The following is a 17,160-nucleotide window of genomic DNA, read 5'->3' as shown; positions in this document are numbered from 1 at the left end:
TGCTCAAGGTAAGTCAACCTAGCTGTGACGCATCATGTGACGAGTCTACGACGGCTGCGTTTTACTTGTGTTTAACCATCGAAGTACATCCTGTTGCAGACGATGTACATTACATCCTCGACGATGTACATTACAAGCGAGGCTAATTGTATTCTTTCGTTATAGGTGACCATGGGACTGTATCGATTGCAAGGACGTGAGTTACAAAATGGTGTACTATTCCGGCATTCACGTTGGAACAATACCATCGTGATACTCACTTCGGTTTCTTTACAGGTTGTTTCCTGTCTCAACGGTCACACATACGTGTGCAAAATTGCAACTGCTTCTCACATCGAAGCATGTATGGTGCCACTTGCTTGGGCAATTGCCAGCCTGTTCGAAGTTTCGAGGATTGTGTGTTCGATGTTTGGAGGACTGCCTGGTGCATCGGATGGGTTGTGTGGCCGTGCAACGTGTGTTCCATATGTATGTGTTGGGGTTAGTGAACCGTGTATGCTTTTCATTCGGCAAACGACGATGTACTGGATGCGATTTAAAGGTATGTGCACGCCAATAAAATTTGGTGTATCAAGTTCGATGTCCTTGGTGAATTTTCTTCCTTTCTTTTTCTGTTTTCTTTTTTCGCGAAGCCTGGAGGTCATTTTTCTGTTAGGGAACTCGAGAGGCACAATGTGTCTCGCGTATTAGTGGGTACAATTAACCCTTCAATACGTCCGGTACACTGTGGGTTCTGGCGTCAGCGGGGATGTCGTACCAGTTGTTTCAGGGGGCACAAGCTTTCGCAGGCACCGCGTGCCTCTTGAAGTCATCTGGCACATTTTTAAGAAATGTGCCAGTTGATCAGACGGCACCTATCCGTCACTGGGTTTAGAGTGTATAGTCAGTGACAACATAAGTCATACACTTGCCCCCGCCCCCACACAAGAATCGCTCCGCGCGCACGAATGTAGTGCGGCGCGGCCAAGTGGGGACTGGGGAGAGAGAGAGAGCCGGCGCTACACCGCGAAGCGGGGGCGTCGTGCAGAGCCTAGTAGCCAATCGCAGGAGCCTTCCACGGATGAGTGGGCGGTCCCAATTGTAGGACTTAAGTTGTCAATGACCATAGTAAGGCTAGCAACCTTATCATGGATGGTTTCGTCAAAGAAGTTTTGGAAGAAACTGGATATCCTATGCATTTGCACTATACAGCTTTGCAGATATGTAGGTAGTATACTGTACAGGATTATCGAAACGATTTTGGGCAGTACAAACTCTTCCTTTTCCCGGATGGCTGGGAGGTTGAACATTACCGTTGACCCACGATAACGCAAGTGACCCACAAGAAACAGGATGGGTGGCTTGCGCAGTTGAGAGACAACCAGTCGTGTAGATAAAGTGATTTTACTTTTCGACTAACTTGCATGGCTAGAAGTGAGGCCACTTGAGATATGTTGCTGCACTCAATAAATAGCATTTCTCCCCAAATTGGCATGCCTACCATTTTGCTATAAAAGGGATAAACGAAATAGAACACGTTATTTGACACGCATTGAAGCGGAAGCCTCTGGCAATACCACCGACTACTCTTCTACTGAAACAGTAGTACAGAATAATAATATCTCCGAAGTAATGGCGTCTCCCGACCAGAGGCTTAGTGCTTCAATCTACTTGCACCAGGTCGCTGCATTTTTCAGACAGCTTTTTTACACAGCCCTGTAAAACAGCGCTCACGCGTAATATTATCCAGAGAGAACGATTCAGGAATGTCCGCCCCTTGTAATACGAGAAATATGTCCGCCGGGTTTTAAGCGAAAAAATATTCTTGGGAATAATTGCGTTGTCGTGGGAATATTGACTTGGCATTTTTGGCACGGTTGGCATTCTTTTCTCTCTTCCTTCTCTACCTATAGGTGCTATTTTTGTGGATGTGGGATATGATGGACGGGGTTCTCAACAGGAAGCTATTCTATGCCTACGATCTGTGCTGGGCATACATTACTGCAGAAGACGAGGCAATGTCTAGAGTTGGTCGCTTTGTTCCTTCTACAACCATTGCAAGCAAGATAAGGGAATCATGTGGCGGTAACAAATTACGGGTATTGCCCACTATCACTGGTTGTAAAGCTCTTAGAGTTTTCTTTACTTCCCTAAACGATATCTCTGTATTAATACATATTGCTTATCAGTATATTATATACAGGGCATTTTTTTTCCTTTACAGGATGTTTACTAAAAAAGCTATGAAAGCAGCATCTATGTTGCTTTTGCAGTTAAGTTCTACGGCCAGGCGGACATCCTCTGGAAGAGAGTATGTACTTACAAGATGACTAATTACCTGAAATTTATTAACTCTATAATTAGGGAATTTAGGACAAAAGCGAGATAGCAGACTGAGAGACTATCCTCGTTCAACGACATCCCAGGTTTTAAAAAATCCTGAAACACGCCCGTGCGTTAAAATATCCATCCCCGAATTTTGATATGCAAATGAGCCGAAACCGAAAAAGCGCGCCTGAGGAGCGCGTCACCCTCGCAGACGGAGGCTTATCTGGGCCCGAAAGCGGTTTATCTGGCCAGCTGAGTGAAATCCCCCCTAATTAAAAGTTGATTAATAAACTCGGGTAATTAGTCATCTTGTAGTTGCGCACTTTATTCGAGAGTCGTAGAACTCAACTGGAAAACGACATCTATGCTGCCTCCCATAGGTTTTTAATAAAAATTCTCTAAAGGCTAAAAGCTACACCCTGTATGTGTGGGCCGCGAAAACATGGTCCCGGAAAATATGGTCCCGGAAAACTCGGTCCCGAGCGCGGGGTAGGAAAAGATGGTCCCGTGTCTTTTATTAGGGATACTATTATTTCTCATAGTCTCAGGTGAGGTGTGCCTTTTTCTTCCTTTCGTCCTGACCAAACGCGAACACATGCCTGCAGAAACATGGCACCGTTGCTGAGGGCCGGGGGTGTGTGGGAGGGGCTATTCTAGGACAGTGGCCTCCCGTCCGGACAGCTTCTTTTGTTAAGGTTCCAGATTAGAACAGTGAGTCACGTACAGTTGGCACACTTTGGACCCCTTTTTTGCGTTGGTTGCCGCTGTAGAAGGTCGAGGCGAAACGGGTGCGTGGAGAGCCCAACAGAAGTTTGGTAAGTGATACTGATACAGAATCCTTTATACGTTTTGCCTGCACATGGAAAAACGATTTCAGTGTACCCCTACAGTACTGCTATGCCTGCATCTATTTGTGTGTAGTAAAACTTAGGCTGAGGACATATTTTTGATACGCATGACTTCGTTGCGCATCCGTCACGAAATAGACCGCATGCGGAATATATACCTAGAAGACAAGGTGCTGAAAGAGAGTTCAAATTTTGACGCCATGGTCAAGCGGTTCTCACGCCTCATACGTCGCCTACGTGTTTTATTCATGAATGCTAGAAGCAAGATCCGCTTCTGTATGTCTTTTTAGCTCTTTCTTCACGATGCTTGGACGGGTTCCCTGACATAATACGATTTCAGTGTACCCCTACCGTTGTGCTGTGCCTGCATCTATTTGTGTGCAGTAAAACCTAGGCTGATGGCATATTTTTTATACGTATGACTTCGTTGCGAAACCCGCACAGTGGTGCAAAACTAATATCCAATTTTGCGCTATAGCTTTTCCGGAGAAGATGGAGAAGATCAAGAACACCAGGGGAGGAGACAACGTTTGTTTGGACGGATTCGTATACAACAGGCACAAAGAAGTGTCAAACGGGACTCGCTAGCGCTGTGTCGAGAGGCCCCGCAGCGACGGTGCTATCATTGTCGACAGAGCTACCGGCCACCCAAATGTGAGCGTAGATACACCCACCCTGCGAGTGACAGCAAGGTGAATGTTGCGAGGTCGCGCAGCGATATGAAGCAGCTAGCTCTAGTGTCAAAAGACAAACCCGGGGCAGTCCTGGCCAGGGCCATCCGCAAATTTGCACCAGAGGAGAAGTCACTCCTGGTCAGCGAAAGTAGTCTGAAGCGGTGCATTGGATATAAAGAGTATCGTCGTACCCTCCGCAACCCCAGCGGACGAGTGTACCCTAACACAAGGGTGTGCCCGGGAGAGATTCGTCATATACGACAACGGCCCTGAAGCACATAACAGGCTCGTTGTATTTGCTATCACTTCGGGACTTCGACATCTTTGTGCAAGCCATGTTTTGTACATGGACGGTAACAGTGACCTCACCCCAAGACTATTCAGGCAGATCTACTTTGTTCTTGCACCCCTCGGTAAAGGCGTCGTGTTCGTCGTGGATGCTTTGATGACGACCAAATCCGAGGAAGGCTACGAGGAATTTCTTCAAGCGGTCGTCTCCACGTGTGAGGAAAACCAGCTTTCACCAACTCCATATATTGTCATGACGGACTTTGAGAAGGGCGCAATGAATGCAGTGAGAGCTGATCCCGGGGAAGACGTTCAGACGAAAGCGTGTTTTTTCCACCTCTGCCAAAGCACTTGGAGAAAGATTCAAGGCCTGGGTCTTGTTAGTCGTTATAAGGAGAGTGAGCCGTTCCGCACTGTTGTGGACATGCTCGATGAACTGGCATTTTTGCCTATAGGGCTGTTGCGCTAAAGTTTGAGGAGGGCGACTGGAGCGCCACTCTGACCCCTACCGTCGGAATGCTACGACACGCGGCCGCTCTCGCCCCGTATGCATAACTAAGCAACGGGTAGGACGCGTCAAAGAGTGCGCCGTTATTTTTTATTTTTTGTTTCGAAGTCGAACTCTACTCGAATGGAATCGAACTCTACTAAATATCGCAAACTACTGTTGTGTCGTACGCATAGCAGCAAGAAGATGGCTACGGCAAAAACTTGCCCGCCCAAGAAAAGTCCCGGGAAAAGATGTCCCCGAAAGAAATGTCCCCGACTGGCATCGCTATTCCGGCTGCCGGCGATATGCAGGCGGCTGTATTACCTTTTGTACTCCAGAACTAGCTAACTCTTAAAATATGAAGCCCTGAAATAATTATTCCTGACTGCTGCCGCCGTTTACCGTTTTCAGTCATAGACTTACATTGCGACTATGTAATATACAGGTATAATTATTGCAGTAGACAAATATCGGCATCCGTAATGAAATAGAACACAAAAACTTTAACCAGATATACTTTTCGTTTTCTTGTATTTGCTTTGCAGTTTTCTGCTTTTTATATTAAAAGTCGACTGTGCAGCCGATGCTTTGGATAATTGTCGCTGTGTGACAGTAAGATGAGTCTAGGGACGACGAAAACAGACACACACAGACAGACAGAGTTTGGAGACATCTGTATGTGTCTGTTTTCGTCGTCCCTAGTCTCCGGGTCTTACTGTCATGAATTACACTCACCAGCTCACTTGTTTTTTATCAATTCTTTCACTGGGTCGTCACACTAAACACCCTAACAAACAGCGTCATTCGCGACATACACGCGTTCTGCATATGTACATCGTGCCGCGCATTGTACATATGTTTCAGCGACTTTTTTAGAAAGAATTTGTCGATCTTTCTGACTTTTTGTCTATCCGGAAAACAGATGATAAACGACAACGCCACACCAAGTTAGCCAGCGTAGACTGAGTGTCGTCTGCTAGGGAGCGGCCGTGTGTTGAAAAGGTCGCCACTAGCGGCGCTAACACACAAGGTTTGCTGCACCACCTGGCCCAGCGCAACAGGCTTATTGCGGACGTTCCAAGTGGCATGCAACTACTAAGGGCTTTCGTACCCGAGGAAGCAGTCGCACTCGTCGAGTACTTTGACTCAACGTACGTAAGTGGGACGTCTCGCGCTATCCCATCCGGGGATAGCCATGTCCGAATACGCAGGACACCTCCACGGTTCCCTCCCGAGGTGTGGAACGTGCAATACGCTACGCTACAGGGCACATGCAGGACAAACAACCATGCAGAAGCGTGGAACAGACGCTACGCCGCCTTTGTTGGCCACTCGCATCCTACAGTGTGGAAGGCAATTGATGCGTTGCGCGACGAACAAGCCACAGTGGAAATGAAGATGGCACAAGCGTCAGCAGGAGCGACACCTAAGAAACGCAAGAAGGCCGCGTATGTTCAGCTTCAGGAGCGCCTACAAAGAGCCTGCCTGCAATACGTTGAAAGCAACATTACCATAGAAGCTTTTCTTCGTTGCATCGGCCGCAACATTCGTCAATGAATCCTGTGTAAATAAAATGTTTTCCTAGTCTTGTCATTGCTTCTCATTTTTCGTTTCTCAACGAGCGTTTCTTTGAGCTTTCTTTAGCTTTCAGCATTAGTCCTAAAAAATTAGTCCTTTGTCTAACACATCGCTATATCTATATATCATCCCGGACCGGCTGGAATCTATATGGCAGCGTCGGCCTTGTGCTTCCCGCAGTCTTAACAAATGTGACGTAGTCCCATATTTTTCGGGACCATATTTTCCCACCCTGATCTAGGGACCATCTTTTCCGGGACCATGTTTTCCAGGACCAAACTTTCCCGGACCAACTTTTCCGGGACCATCTGTGTATGTGTATATTGTTATACCAGTAATCTATATTGTTTTAGACTCTGAAGACTGTAATCGACATCCAGCAGAAGTATCCCAACATAGAGGTAGCTACCAAAACCAGGCAGGCCGCCCGTAGGATTCTCAATAAGTCATTAGATGCACTGTATGAGCTACACGATGGAGGCCTCCTCGACGACAAACAGTTTGCGATGCTCTATGAGGTGAGACAGCTCTTAGGCCTAATCTCATGGAGATGTGCTTAATAACCCATGGATTGCAGTATTTTTGCTTAGTAAATTTCTGACAACAGATCAATGTGTGAACAATATAACCTTTATCACAGACACCGTGACTGCCACACTCTTTAGTTTGGCAAATCCGGGCTAGTAAATATTCAGACAAACTGAGAGACGAAACACAAGCCTCAAGGTGCTTAGCAAAACATCGAAATATGGCAGTCATTGGCAAAGACAGGCAGTGGAGGGAATCCAACCCGCACATTGATTACCGATAAAGTCGCTAATCGATTATGGCACGTCGCCTGGCAGGTCGTCGCACAACACATGTAATCAAGGTATGCGGGTTAAATTCCCTCCGATATCTGACCTTGTCGACGACTGCCATATTTCGAGAGGTGAGCGCGGGTAAGCAAATTCGTACCCGCACTCGCAGATATCCCGCAACCATAGATATGTGATGCCGGTATACCCGCATTTAATTCGCAACCTGCAGCGTCACTGAATTTCTACTCGTGGCAAAACTGCTAAGCGAATCAGAAAAGAGAACAATGTCATTTGAATGACGGTTGTGAGCGTGTCATGCGGTAACTTGATAACAGCTATTGCAATCCGATCGCGATATTGTGAGATGATCTGCTCGTGTGTTGCCGGAGAGATTTGAGTTGAAACGAACGAATGGAATTTCCACGCGCGTGTGCTGTTTCAAAAATCGAGCCTTAAAGGCTGATCCATATTACTGCGTTTATGGCTGCGCACAGCGTTTATACCCCTGTCACTCGACACTTTCAATGCGGATCGAATCCATGGAGGCAGTACGCTGGGGTTGACCAATATGTTCCTAAAAAGTCGAGAATAGCCGCATCCGCTTCAGCATTGTGCTGTTTAGTAAGCATTTACGGTGGTGGAAGCAGTGTCGAGAGGGGTCGAGATTAAACAAATTCGCAAACACAGTTGCCCGTTAAACGCAGACTAAAACAATCATCGTGAAATTCCATGGACATGTACAGGAACATTTGCAAATTTGTTTGTTTCTGTTTACTACTACAAATTCACTGAGTTCGAGGATGCCAATGGCGGTCTTCAAGCCGTCTCGAGAATCTCAATCCCGTTTTGGAAACTGGATCTAGTTAAGCAGGATCGGAGTTCGATCCTGCTCGAACGTCTCCGTGTAGCAGCGCCGGATCCGCATTGATTTCGATGAGCATTGCCTCAATGCCGATCGAAGTACCTGTGTGACACGGGTATAAGTGTACCTTCGTTCCATTGCAGTGATGAGCTGTCAGTGGACGTAAGACGTAGTGCAACCGTAAATGCAGCAATGTGAATCGGCATTTAATGTTCGATGTCAAATTTGGAAGTGAAAGTCACAGGTGCTCCAGGGAAAGGTCAAATGACTATGGGATATATAATTTTTTTGTTTTTACTTTCTCATGTACTTTTCCCTATGAGAACTGGGGAAAATTTTTAAAACAAGCTAGAATGGGAAACGGTACAGTCTAGCGCAGGGGTCGGGAACCGTCGCAATCCTAAGGGCCACATTTACCCCCCCCCCCTCTCTTCGTAGATTTTTTTCCAGGGACCGCAAACATATTTGAAACTATTTCAAATTAAGTCTAAATTAGACTCCCTCAATTATTAAGCGGTCGAACAAGCTGAACATTCCTTTAGCTATTACTTTTTAAACGTAATGTACTGAAAGCTCGCGTTTTCCATTCACAAAGTTATTTTAAGAGCGGGGTATGGTATCACAAGTTATGGTAAAAGCTTGATTAAGAGCGGGAAAGGCAACACACAGTGCGCGCTTTTGCTTGAGGAGTTCGCTCGCCGTGCCGCGCCCTCTGTCAAGCGCAGTCTAGCATAACCCCTCCTCAAGCCGATAGCCAACAATAACTCCTAAGCACCGGAATTTGTGTCGCGCACTTTGTCTGCGCTGGGTCACAACAGGAGCGCAACTGCGGGCCGTGGGTCTAGTGGATGCGGGTACAGGCTTACCCTCACTGGCCGGAGATGCACTGAGGGTACACCAGTATTTTACCCCCAGCGACAGTGAACTTCTACCAGCAAATCGCAAATCTGCGCAGTATGTGCGGCTAACTGCGGGCGCGCTCACTTCTAATTATAGGGCCCCTGCTTTCCCTTTCTGTAGAGTATCCCATGGACCTCTCACGTCCCATGATAAGCTCTGTGTACTATTTGCAGGATTTGACATGGATGATCCATAAGGTGGACGGAATGCCCTGCGGCATCCGTGTGGGGAATACGTCCCTCTGCATGTTGCTAAGTGTTCCCTGGCTGCCTGACGACATCGTTCAAAACCTGCTCGATGTGAGCTTCTCAGGTTGCTGTATCTTTGCGCTTAACCACTGCCAGTTTCTTCTTCGGCTTTCTTTCAGTCATATCTGCAGTGCTACAGGAAGGGGCACATTATGGTGTTCAGCAGTCATGAGCACGACGATGTCTCCATTATATGCTCTGGAATAGTGAAAGTGAGTTCGCTGTTCACTCTAACACGTGCATAATGTAGCTAATAGGAAAACAGTTGCCGAGATATGGCTAGAATATATACAAATACTGCGACAACGCACTAGAACCATTTGAAGAAAGATTTTTAGCGTTTGCGTGTTCGGAGTGCCTTTTACTCGACGCGAAAACTTTGTAGCTGATGAAAATTTCCTAAGACACAAACGTGGTTTCGGAATACAAAGATGAACTAAGAAGTAAAATGGCATGCAAATGAGAAATTAGAACGAAGGCTGCTGTTCATAAACCTGAACCTGATTTGTCCTAAATGTACTCGCGCTGTACTCGCTCTGTGCGGACGCATGCTATTGGTGGTGCACCCCTCCTTATGCACGTCAACGGAGAATAGTAATGTCACTTCCCTCGCCTTCGGGCGCTGCAGTTCAGTGGGTACTGAGGTAAAGAGGACGTCACTGCATAGCGCGCTTGGAACAAATAGCCATTCAGAATAATATCATTGTCTTTTCCTGAATTGTCGGTGATGGAAGGCGTACGGCTTTTTGTGGAATTTTGTATCTTCGTTAATTGGCAGCGCAGAGAAGCGCACGCCCCGCTGTCTCAGTCGTTGGCAGGGAGCGTGTTACGGGGTGAAGTTGCGTTTTTAGAGCGTAAGCGCTGAAAGGAAGTCCACTCCAGAGCGTTACACATATAAAAATATTGTAAGGAACAGTACTTGACAGCACGTCAAACTGCATTTGTGCCACCTTAGATAAAGATTATTGTGCAATGTGTCGTTCGGCAAGTAGATGGGTCGACAAGAATTGTTACATTTATAAACTCCTGCATCCTGGAAACGCTCCTCTCTTGTGGCAGACAAAATAGTAGCTAAAGTGCCGCATAGTTGGCAAACTACACCTAGAAGCGGTCTTCATCAACCTCAATGAACGACATACACAGGTCCATGGCAAAAGTTCAAAGATGACCTGCAGCGTCGATGGGAAGCTAGCCAACTCAGACTCGTACCAATACTACTTCACTGAGGGCAATTTCAAGGACTACCTCGTAGCACCGGACGCAATTGGTATCATAGGATTCCTAACATGCGAACCGTCCGTTTGTCAAGCTACCTGCGAAACGGACGTTGAGGTATCTCCAGATGTACATTCATTACATGATTGTGATTCTTGCGCATTTGCAGTCATGCACCATACCAACCAATGTGCTGCAGTTTATTGTGGAACACCACCCTGAGCCGCCCACGGTCATCTATCGCATGTGGCTGGAAGTGTCCGTTCGCATCGCTATGGCTGTCCTAGTGAACCACAAACAATACCAGGCATGCATTCGATATTAGTGTTACAATTCGCAACATATTGCGTCTTTGCGTAACAAATACCGTAACTTTACGAGTACATCGCAGGCGTTACGATATGCACATTTTACACTCACACCGCTTCGTGGAATAAAAATTCTACCCAAGTGATGGCAAGGGCACTCCCAACTGTAATACCTGTTATCTTAAGTTCCGGAGTATATTGCACACTCGCAATGTAGCCTCGTGGCATTACCACTCCCTCCATTGTCACAAAAAGGCGTGCGTTCCCCTCTCTCCCCCAATCAGAAGCAATGACCGTATGATTCCCGGTAGTAGTTCTGGCACAGCGTGTTACGCGGTGAAGCTCTGATTTTAGAGCGCAGCATAAGGTTCGGGATCCCGAGCAGTTTTCCTGATCCTGGCATGTCCCGAGACAACTGCGATCTGAGCGACGCCGTAGTGGATTAATTTTGCCCACCTGAGGGTTTTTCAATGTGCGCTGAAATCTCGACGCACTGCACACCACATTTAACGTCCCAATGCAAGCGTTCCCGTTCACGTCACAACCGCCACAACGTACAAGGGTTCAAAGAGACGGATTACGCTCGGTTTGCCTTGCATCGGGTTGCCCTCCTTGTGCCGCTGTCCCTGGTGGTGATGCCGCCAGGCAGCGATGCTCCCACTTCCACCAAGGTTGTCCATGTGGTTTCAGTGTTCCTCATGTTATACTCCAAATGTACTTGCCTAGCCCACTCTAATTTTCAAGGGAGAAACCACTTACACACATGTGGGGCTACACTCCTTCGAGTAGAACTTGGCCAAACCCACTTTATCACCAAAATGTAATGGATTTCTCACAGCAGCGAGGTTTGCTGTGGAACTCCGTTTTGGTTTCTGGACCAATAGCGTCGTTAGCGTACCTAGCCGTAGGTGTCACAACGCTCCTCAGACCGCCATGCTGCTCTATTCTAATGCATGGAAGCCGACGTTTTCGCGTACTGTTTATTTTTTTACGCTGAGTATGACTTCTAGGATTTTTTGTACCTTTCGCACGCATATGCCACCGGAAGTTCCTCGGGTAAGTAGACAAGCTACGTGTGCAAATATGGGTTAGGTTTATCTGCGCGCACACAGTACAGAGATCGCTGGCTTATGACCCACAGCCTCTTGTGGTATTGGGAGCTTTGTTGCCAAAATGAAAGAGTTCAAGGACGATGGGCTTTCGGAGGGCGAAGTACGTACTTGACTTCCCTTCTTGCACCGTAGACAAAGCTCAGCATCAAAATGGCGTCGGCGACAGGCTGACGACGGGGCAAAACTAGAACCCTGTGGAGGAGGCTGTTCAGATGTGACGTCGCATGAAGCACTTCAAGTTGGGCTCCTCCCAATGGCCAAGCTCTCTCTATTAACGGCTCAGGAAGGTGTTAGCCTGTGGCCCCCACTCGGCGAGTGTCCGCGTATGCGCGAGGGGGAGTAGGAGAGGGCTGGAAACGTGCCGTGGTTGCTATCTGACAGGCATTCCACAGTATAGAGGAGACGCTGGTTTGTGTTTGCATCATAATATAGAATATGCTACTGTTTAATATGTGATAATGTAGTCTGGAAGCAGTAATAATTTATCAGATGCCTACAGTCGCGTTGCTGCACTTTACAGGTAATTTTCTGGCTTCCGAAAGGCGCCTGCGTGGCCTCAAGACATATACTGTGGAATGGTTTGAAATAGACAAATGTTTCTTTTATCTCTCTCTCTCGTAATGATTCCTGTATTATCAGGAATTTTTGTTATTTTCTAGAAGCTTGCAGCACCCGTCAAGGCACTAGTATTGCTTATGCTATATGCATAAGGATTGTATTCTGTACTATAATACCAGTAGTAATAGGGGGTATCGAGGGAGACCAGATGTCAGTACGTTCCATAGGTGTCTGGTTCGAACACCACAGCGTCTGGAACACCGTCGCGTATTTTCCCTGCTCGGCGCCAGTGCGGAGGGTTGTCCGCGCGCTTATCGGCGGGGGAGGGCTGCGCGTGCGCTCATCGTAGCGTATTTTTCAGCCTGGGCTGACTTCTTTGGCCATACATGGGCCGACTTCACATATTTTTCCGATGCAACAGGTGAGCGGTTTACATGCAGAGACATGCAAAGAAGGGTCATACACAAAAAGTACAAGTGAAAATATATTTATTAATGCCAATCAAGTTGCCAATTGTAAAGCCAATAGTGCTGGGAATTGTGCCATTTGTGATGCCAATCAGGTGAAGGAGAAAAACCCAGCTGAAAAACCTTCACAGCCTGTAATAGAAGAAACACAACACACATAATAAAGAACACAGAATAAAGAATAGGCGGCGCTCGGGTAGAGGGCTGCTGCGGTGGGCGGAGCGTGGCCGGAGGGTTGCGTGAGCGCTTACTTGCTCACATTTTTCAGCCTGGGCCGACTTCTTTCATCATTTTTCAATCTGTGTCGACTTCAATCGCAATTTTTTCCCGCTACAGCAGGTGTGCAGCAGGCGATTTACATGCAAAGGATAGCCATACACAAAAGTACAAGTGAAAATATATTTATTAAAGTCATTAGTGTCAGGAATTATGTTATGACTCCGTGTGAAGGAGAAAAACTCAGTCAAAAAATCTGATGCAATAGCATTGAAGGGGTATTTTATTAGTGACAATCACGCAAGTTTTCAATTAAGCAGAAGGAGTGGCACATATTTAATAAAAGAATATATTTTTAATCAGTACGATTACTATCAAATTAAAAGTTTTATTATAAAAAGTCTAACATGACAACCATAGCGGAGTTTTAATTACATAGTTCTAATATGTAACTTCATGCGCAACAGCTAATATTCCATTATGATACATTTAATCAAAGAATATATTTTTAATCAATATAATTACAATCAAAATTAAAAGTTTTATTATAAAAAGTCCAACATTATTATACGTGACCACCATACTGGAGCTTTAATTATACAAGTGCCAATATATGTATGTGAACAGCAGAGAACCTGGAAGACCATGAGACACGAACACGAGAGGAAATAAAATCTATAACAATACATTGGTTAATCAAAACAACAGAGGAGGAGAATAATCTATCATTTTAACTATCATAAAATCATCCTCGTGACTTCCCCATACAATTTTCATTCTAAGAGACACTACAAACCTTACTTTGTTTTATGAATTCAACACAGAAAATATATTAAAAAATGAACATCAACACATAGCACGCTCCTAGCCAACAATCAGCTCTAATATTATCTGCCCTGATTTGTTGAAGACGGGAGGCGTACACCTGACAGTTATGAACATTTTCGAGCGCAATAGGGAAGATTATTCCAACATTACACAATTAATCATTTTCTTATTAAGTAAACAGCATAGACATACGGAAATAATGACAAACAAAACGATCAATAGAGAGCCAAAACCTATCACATAAACAACAGACACATGCAGGAAAATAAATGAAAAAGAATCTATCAAAGCCATCAACATGCACGGATGAACAGCAGAGAAACACTCTAAACGGCGCATCTGCCAAAGTGTAAACATCAGACAGGAAAATATTACTGAAACAAGATCAACAGCTAATAGAGAGCCAAAATCCAACACGTAAACAAGAGATACACAAAGGATAAATAGTTGAAGAACAATCTAACAAAACAAGAAACATGTACGAATGAATAGCAGAGAAAGACTCTAAACAGTGCATCTACCAATGGTAAACAACATGCTGGAAAATAATTTAAAAAAGAATCAATCAAAACGATAAACATGCACGGATGAATAGCAGAGAAAACGTTTTGAACGATGCATCTGCCAACATGTAAACAACACACCGGAAAATAATAGCGAAACAAACTATCAAACATTACAATTTGAAATAATATATCTTTTGAAATATCATAAAATCAACGTTGCGAGCTAACAATATAGAATTTTCACACTACTCAGGCACTATAAACATTACCTTGGCAGAGATGTCCAAACACGCACCACAGCTAAGCTTTCCATAGTACAACCGCACTGGAGCCAAGAGGGGTCACTCTCTCCCTCTATGCAGCCCGGTGGGGTCACTCTCTCCATCTATACAGCCCAAAGCAAAGAATCCGCTGTCAATCTATGAAGTGGGGAAACCCTCTCTCTTTTTCACATTCTTTCCTCCGAAAGGAAATATATCTTAGGACCAGTGTACAGAGGCGAAATTTTTTATTGATTGCAAATAGACATTGGAATTATTCGACTCTCAAGAATACAATAAGAATTCTATCAAAAAACAATAGCACGCAAAAAATCTAAGAATAGACGTTTATGTCAGTGCAAACTGATTTTAGAGAAACTTTATCTAAGCAAACGAGAAAATATTATCGGCGCAAACAATACCAAACGAGAAACGATGCATTTTAATGTATTCCATATCTGACACAACTATTAGGCAATCATTATTCTCAACTCACAAAATATCAATCGAGAGAAAGTCAAATTTATTCAATGATAGAAAGAATACTCATTCGAAAATGAGAAACAAATTTAATTACATATTTTTTATGATAACTTTGCGACAGTAATTTCTACACGCAGAAGCCACAATCAACTCATCTGAAATGTAAATTATTGTGTTTGCTACAACGAAAATCAACGCGCACAACATTCCAAACTAGTAGAATATTTTTATTAATATGAATCGAGTGATCATCTGAAACAAAGTCGAAAGCAGTAATTAATTTAGGCAAACATTTTTGTAACCATGCAGCGCAAATATACATCACGGAAACATGTCTTTGTTCATTCAGGACCCACTAATGGAAACGAAGTGAGAGAGGGAAGCTGAGTTCCCGCACACTTTCGTTAAGGTTACGCCCGCAGGGAGTAGGGGAATCCAAACAATGGTTTTGGTACCATAAACCGACTCCCGCAAGTCAAGTTAGGGAAGGAGGGACTCTAGCGCTGTCTTGTACGTAGAATCATTGAACGCACACATTTTTTCATTACACATCACATCTTTTTTTGTAAACTGACTTTCATAATTCTATCGTCAGGTGGAACATTCTAAACCTGATAACATAATAAATAAAATTAGCATCGATATGATTTAATTAAATGTCGAGGCACACTACAAAACAGAACAGACAATTGCTATACATTGAAGAGATGGACGGATTTTGTACTCGTTACCATACGTCATGGGAGGACCTGATAAAAAGTTGCTTCGAAAAGGAGGAGACGCGAAACGATTCATTTATTGCTGCATTTCAATACGTCCTAGACATGGTCGTATTCGGAGATATGGTGCAAATTATGGAATTCAAGATGCGAGAACTTGTATGCCGAATCTACAATAGTTATAAAAACATTTGCACGTCATCGTCGGAAGGAACTTGGGCTGATGGTGGAGTTTTTGAGGTTCGCTAACGAAGAATTGAAATACACTAGACCAAACAGAATTGTAATCATTGCAATGGGCATTGCATTAATCAAGAAAGCAATCAGATCAAATTATCATATACAAGCAGTCTATATCGCACGATTCATTACGGATTTGTTGAAATTACACCTAACGGTTGAAATGGAAAGTACATAAAAACATCTTATCACGTGGTATATTCCACCCTAGAACCTCTACACATTTATTTTATTCTACCAGTCAAGGATGTCAAATGAACAGAAGTTCAATATTGTCGTGCAAGGTCTGATGTATTATCACCTGTTGAAACTCAACAAACATATCAATTGCGGTGGACCACCAGACGATTTTCATCTAATACTCTCTTGTACGCCATTCAAGAATATTCATACAAAGAAAGGAAGCATCAATAAGAGACTGTGTAAGTTCGTCGCAACAAAGTGAAGGTTGTTGAAGCAGTACAAACACGACGACAACATATCACCTGCGTTAATCAACGCTGGATTCAAGCGCCCAATAATCAGAATAAACTACTTGGTGTCTTCGGAATTCATCAATCAAGACAACAAACGCAAACTTCAGAGTTTGGAATAGAATTGTAATTTAGCGAAATAAACAAGTGTATAATTGAAATAATAAATGTATTCTTTGTCATCATTGTAATGTATTCTACACATCGCAACGAAAACAGCTTATGATTATATCGAAGATTGCTAAGGAGACAATATGTACAAGGACCTTCGCATGGAATCAGCGCTGGCATTCAAAGCTATTTTTACACGACCACACTCTATACAACACCGACAACCGAAGGAAAGAATTGTAGAAGAATCGCTAATAGAAATTTAGAGACATGTTACATCAATCTTTGTTTACAAAAAAGGATCACGAATATTTCGCGAAAGCTTATTTTATGAATTAAATTGCACAGTGTATATATTTTCTCAAACGATTGGACAGTTGACAATAGTATATTGAAAGGAATCTATTATCAAATGACGCGATGCAAGTGATGGACAAGCATCATGCGCAGGCGGAGTCTACATTTCTAATCATCATAACATGCGGCACATAGTTCCAATAAGATTTTGGGAGAATCGAATCACGCAACTGTCATAAGAAATGTTTAACCAATGAAGATTAGCACTATCCATAAGATACGTAATTATAATAAGTGAATATTCCTTTTGTAAACTTAACCAAAGCAGCACACATAAACGTAGCTCCAATTCACTGAACGCACATGAGTTTC

At 44.2% G+C, this 17,160-nt stretch overlaps 1 protein-coding gene across 2 annotated transcripts in view; it reads left to right on the top strand.

Moving 5' to 3' along the window:
- LOC135387179 (sperm-specific sodium:proton exchanger-like) overlaps positions 1-17,160 on the top strand; it is a 207,770-nt gene that overhangs the window by 125,519 nt on the left and 65,091 nt on the right. For both annotated transcript variants that reach the window (XM_064616520.1, XM_064616521.1), the window contains exons 11-16: positions 1,893-2,078; positions 6,539-6,703; positions 8,921-9,046; positions 9,115-9,207; positions 10,139-10,327; positions 10,380-10,517. In XM_064616520.1, the coding sequence (XP_064472590.1) occupies positions 1,893-2,078; positions 6,539-6,703; positions 8,921-9,046; positions 9,115-9,207; positions 10,139-10,327; positions 10,380-10,517 (897 nt within the window). The remainder of the gene's footprint in view (positions 1-1,892; positions 2,079-6,538; positions 6,704-8,920; positions 9,047-9,114; positions 9,208-10,138; positions 10,328-10,379; positions 10,518-17,160) is intronic.

The sequence above is a fragment of the Ornithodoros turicata genome, chromosome 3 (genome assembly GCF_037126465.1).
Source record: "Ornithodoros turicata isolate Travis chromosome 3, ASM3712646v1, whole genome shotgun sequence".
NCBI lineage: Eukaryota > Metazoa > Arthropoda > Arachnida > Ixodida > Argasidae > Ornithodoros > Ornithodoros turicata.
The sequence above is the reverse complement of the archived record's forward strand: the minus strand, read 5'-3'. Positions and strand labels throughout refer to the sequence as shown.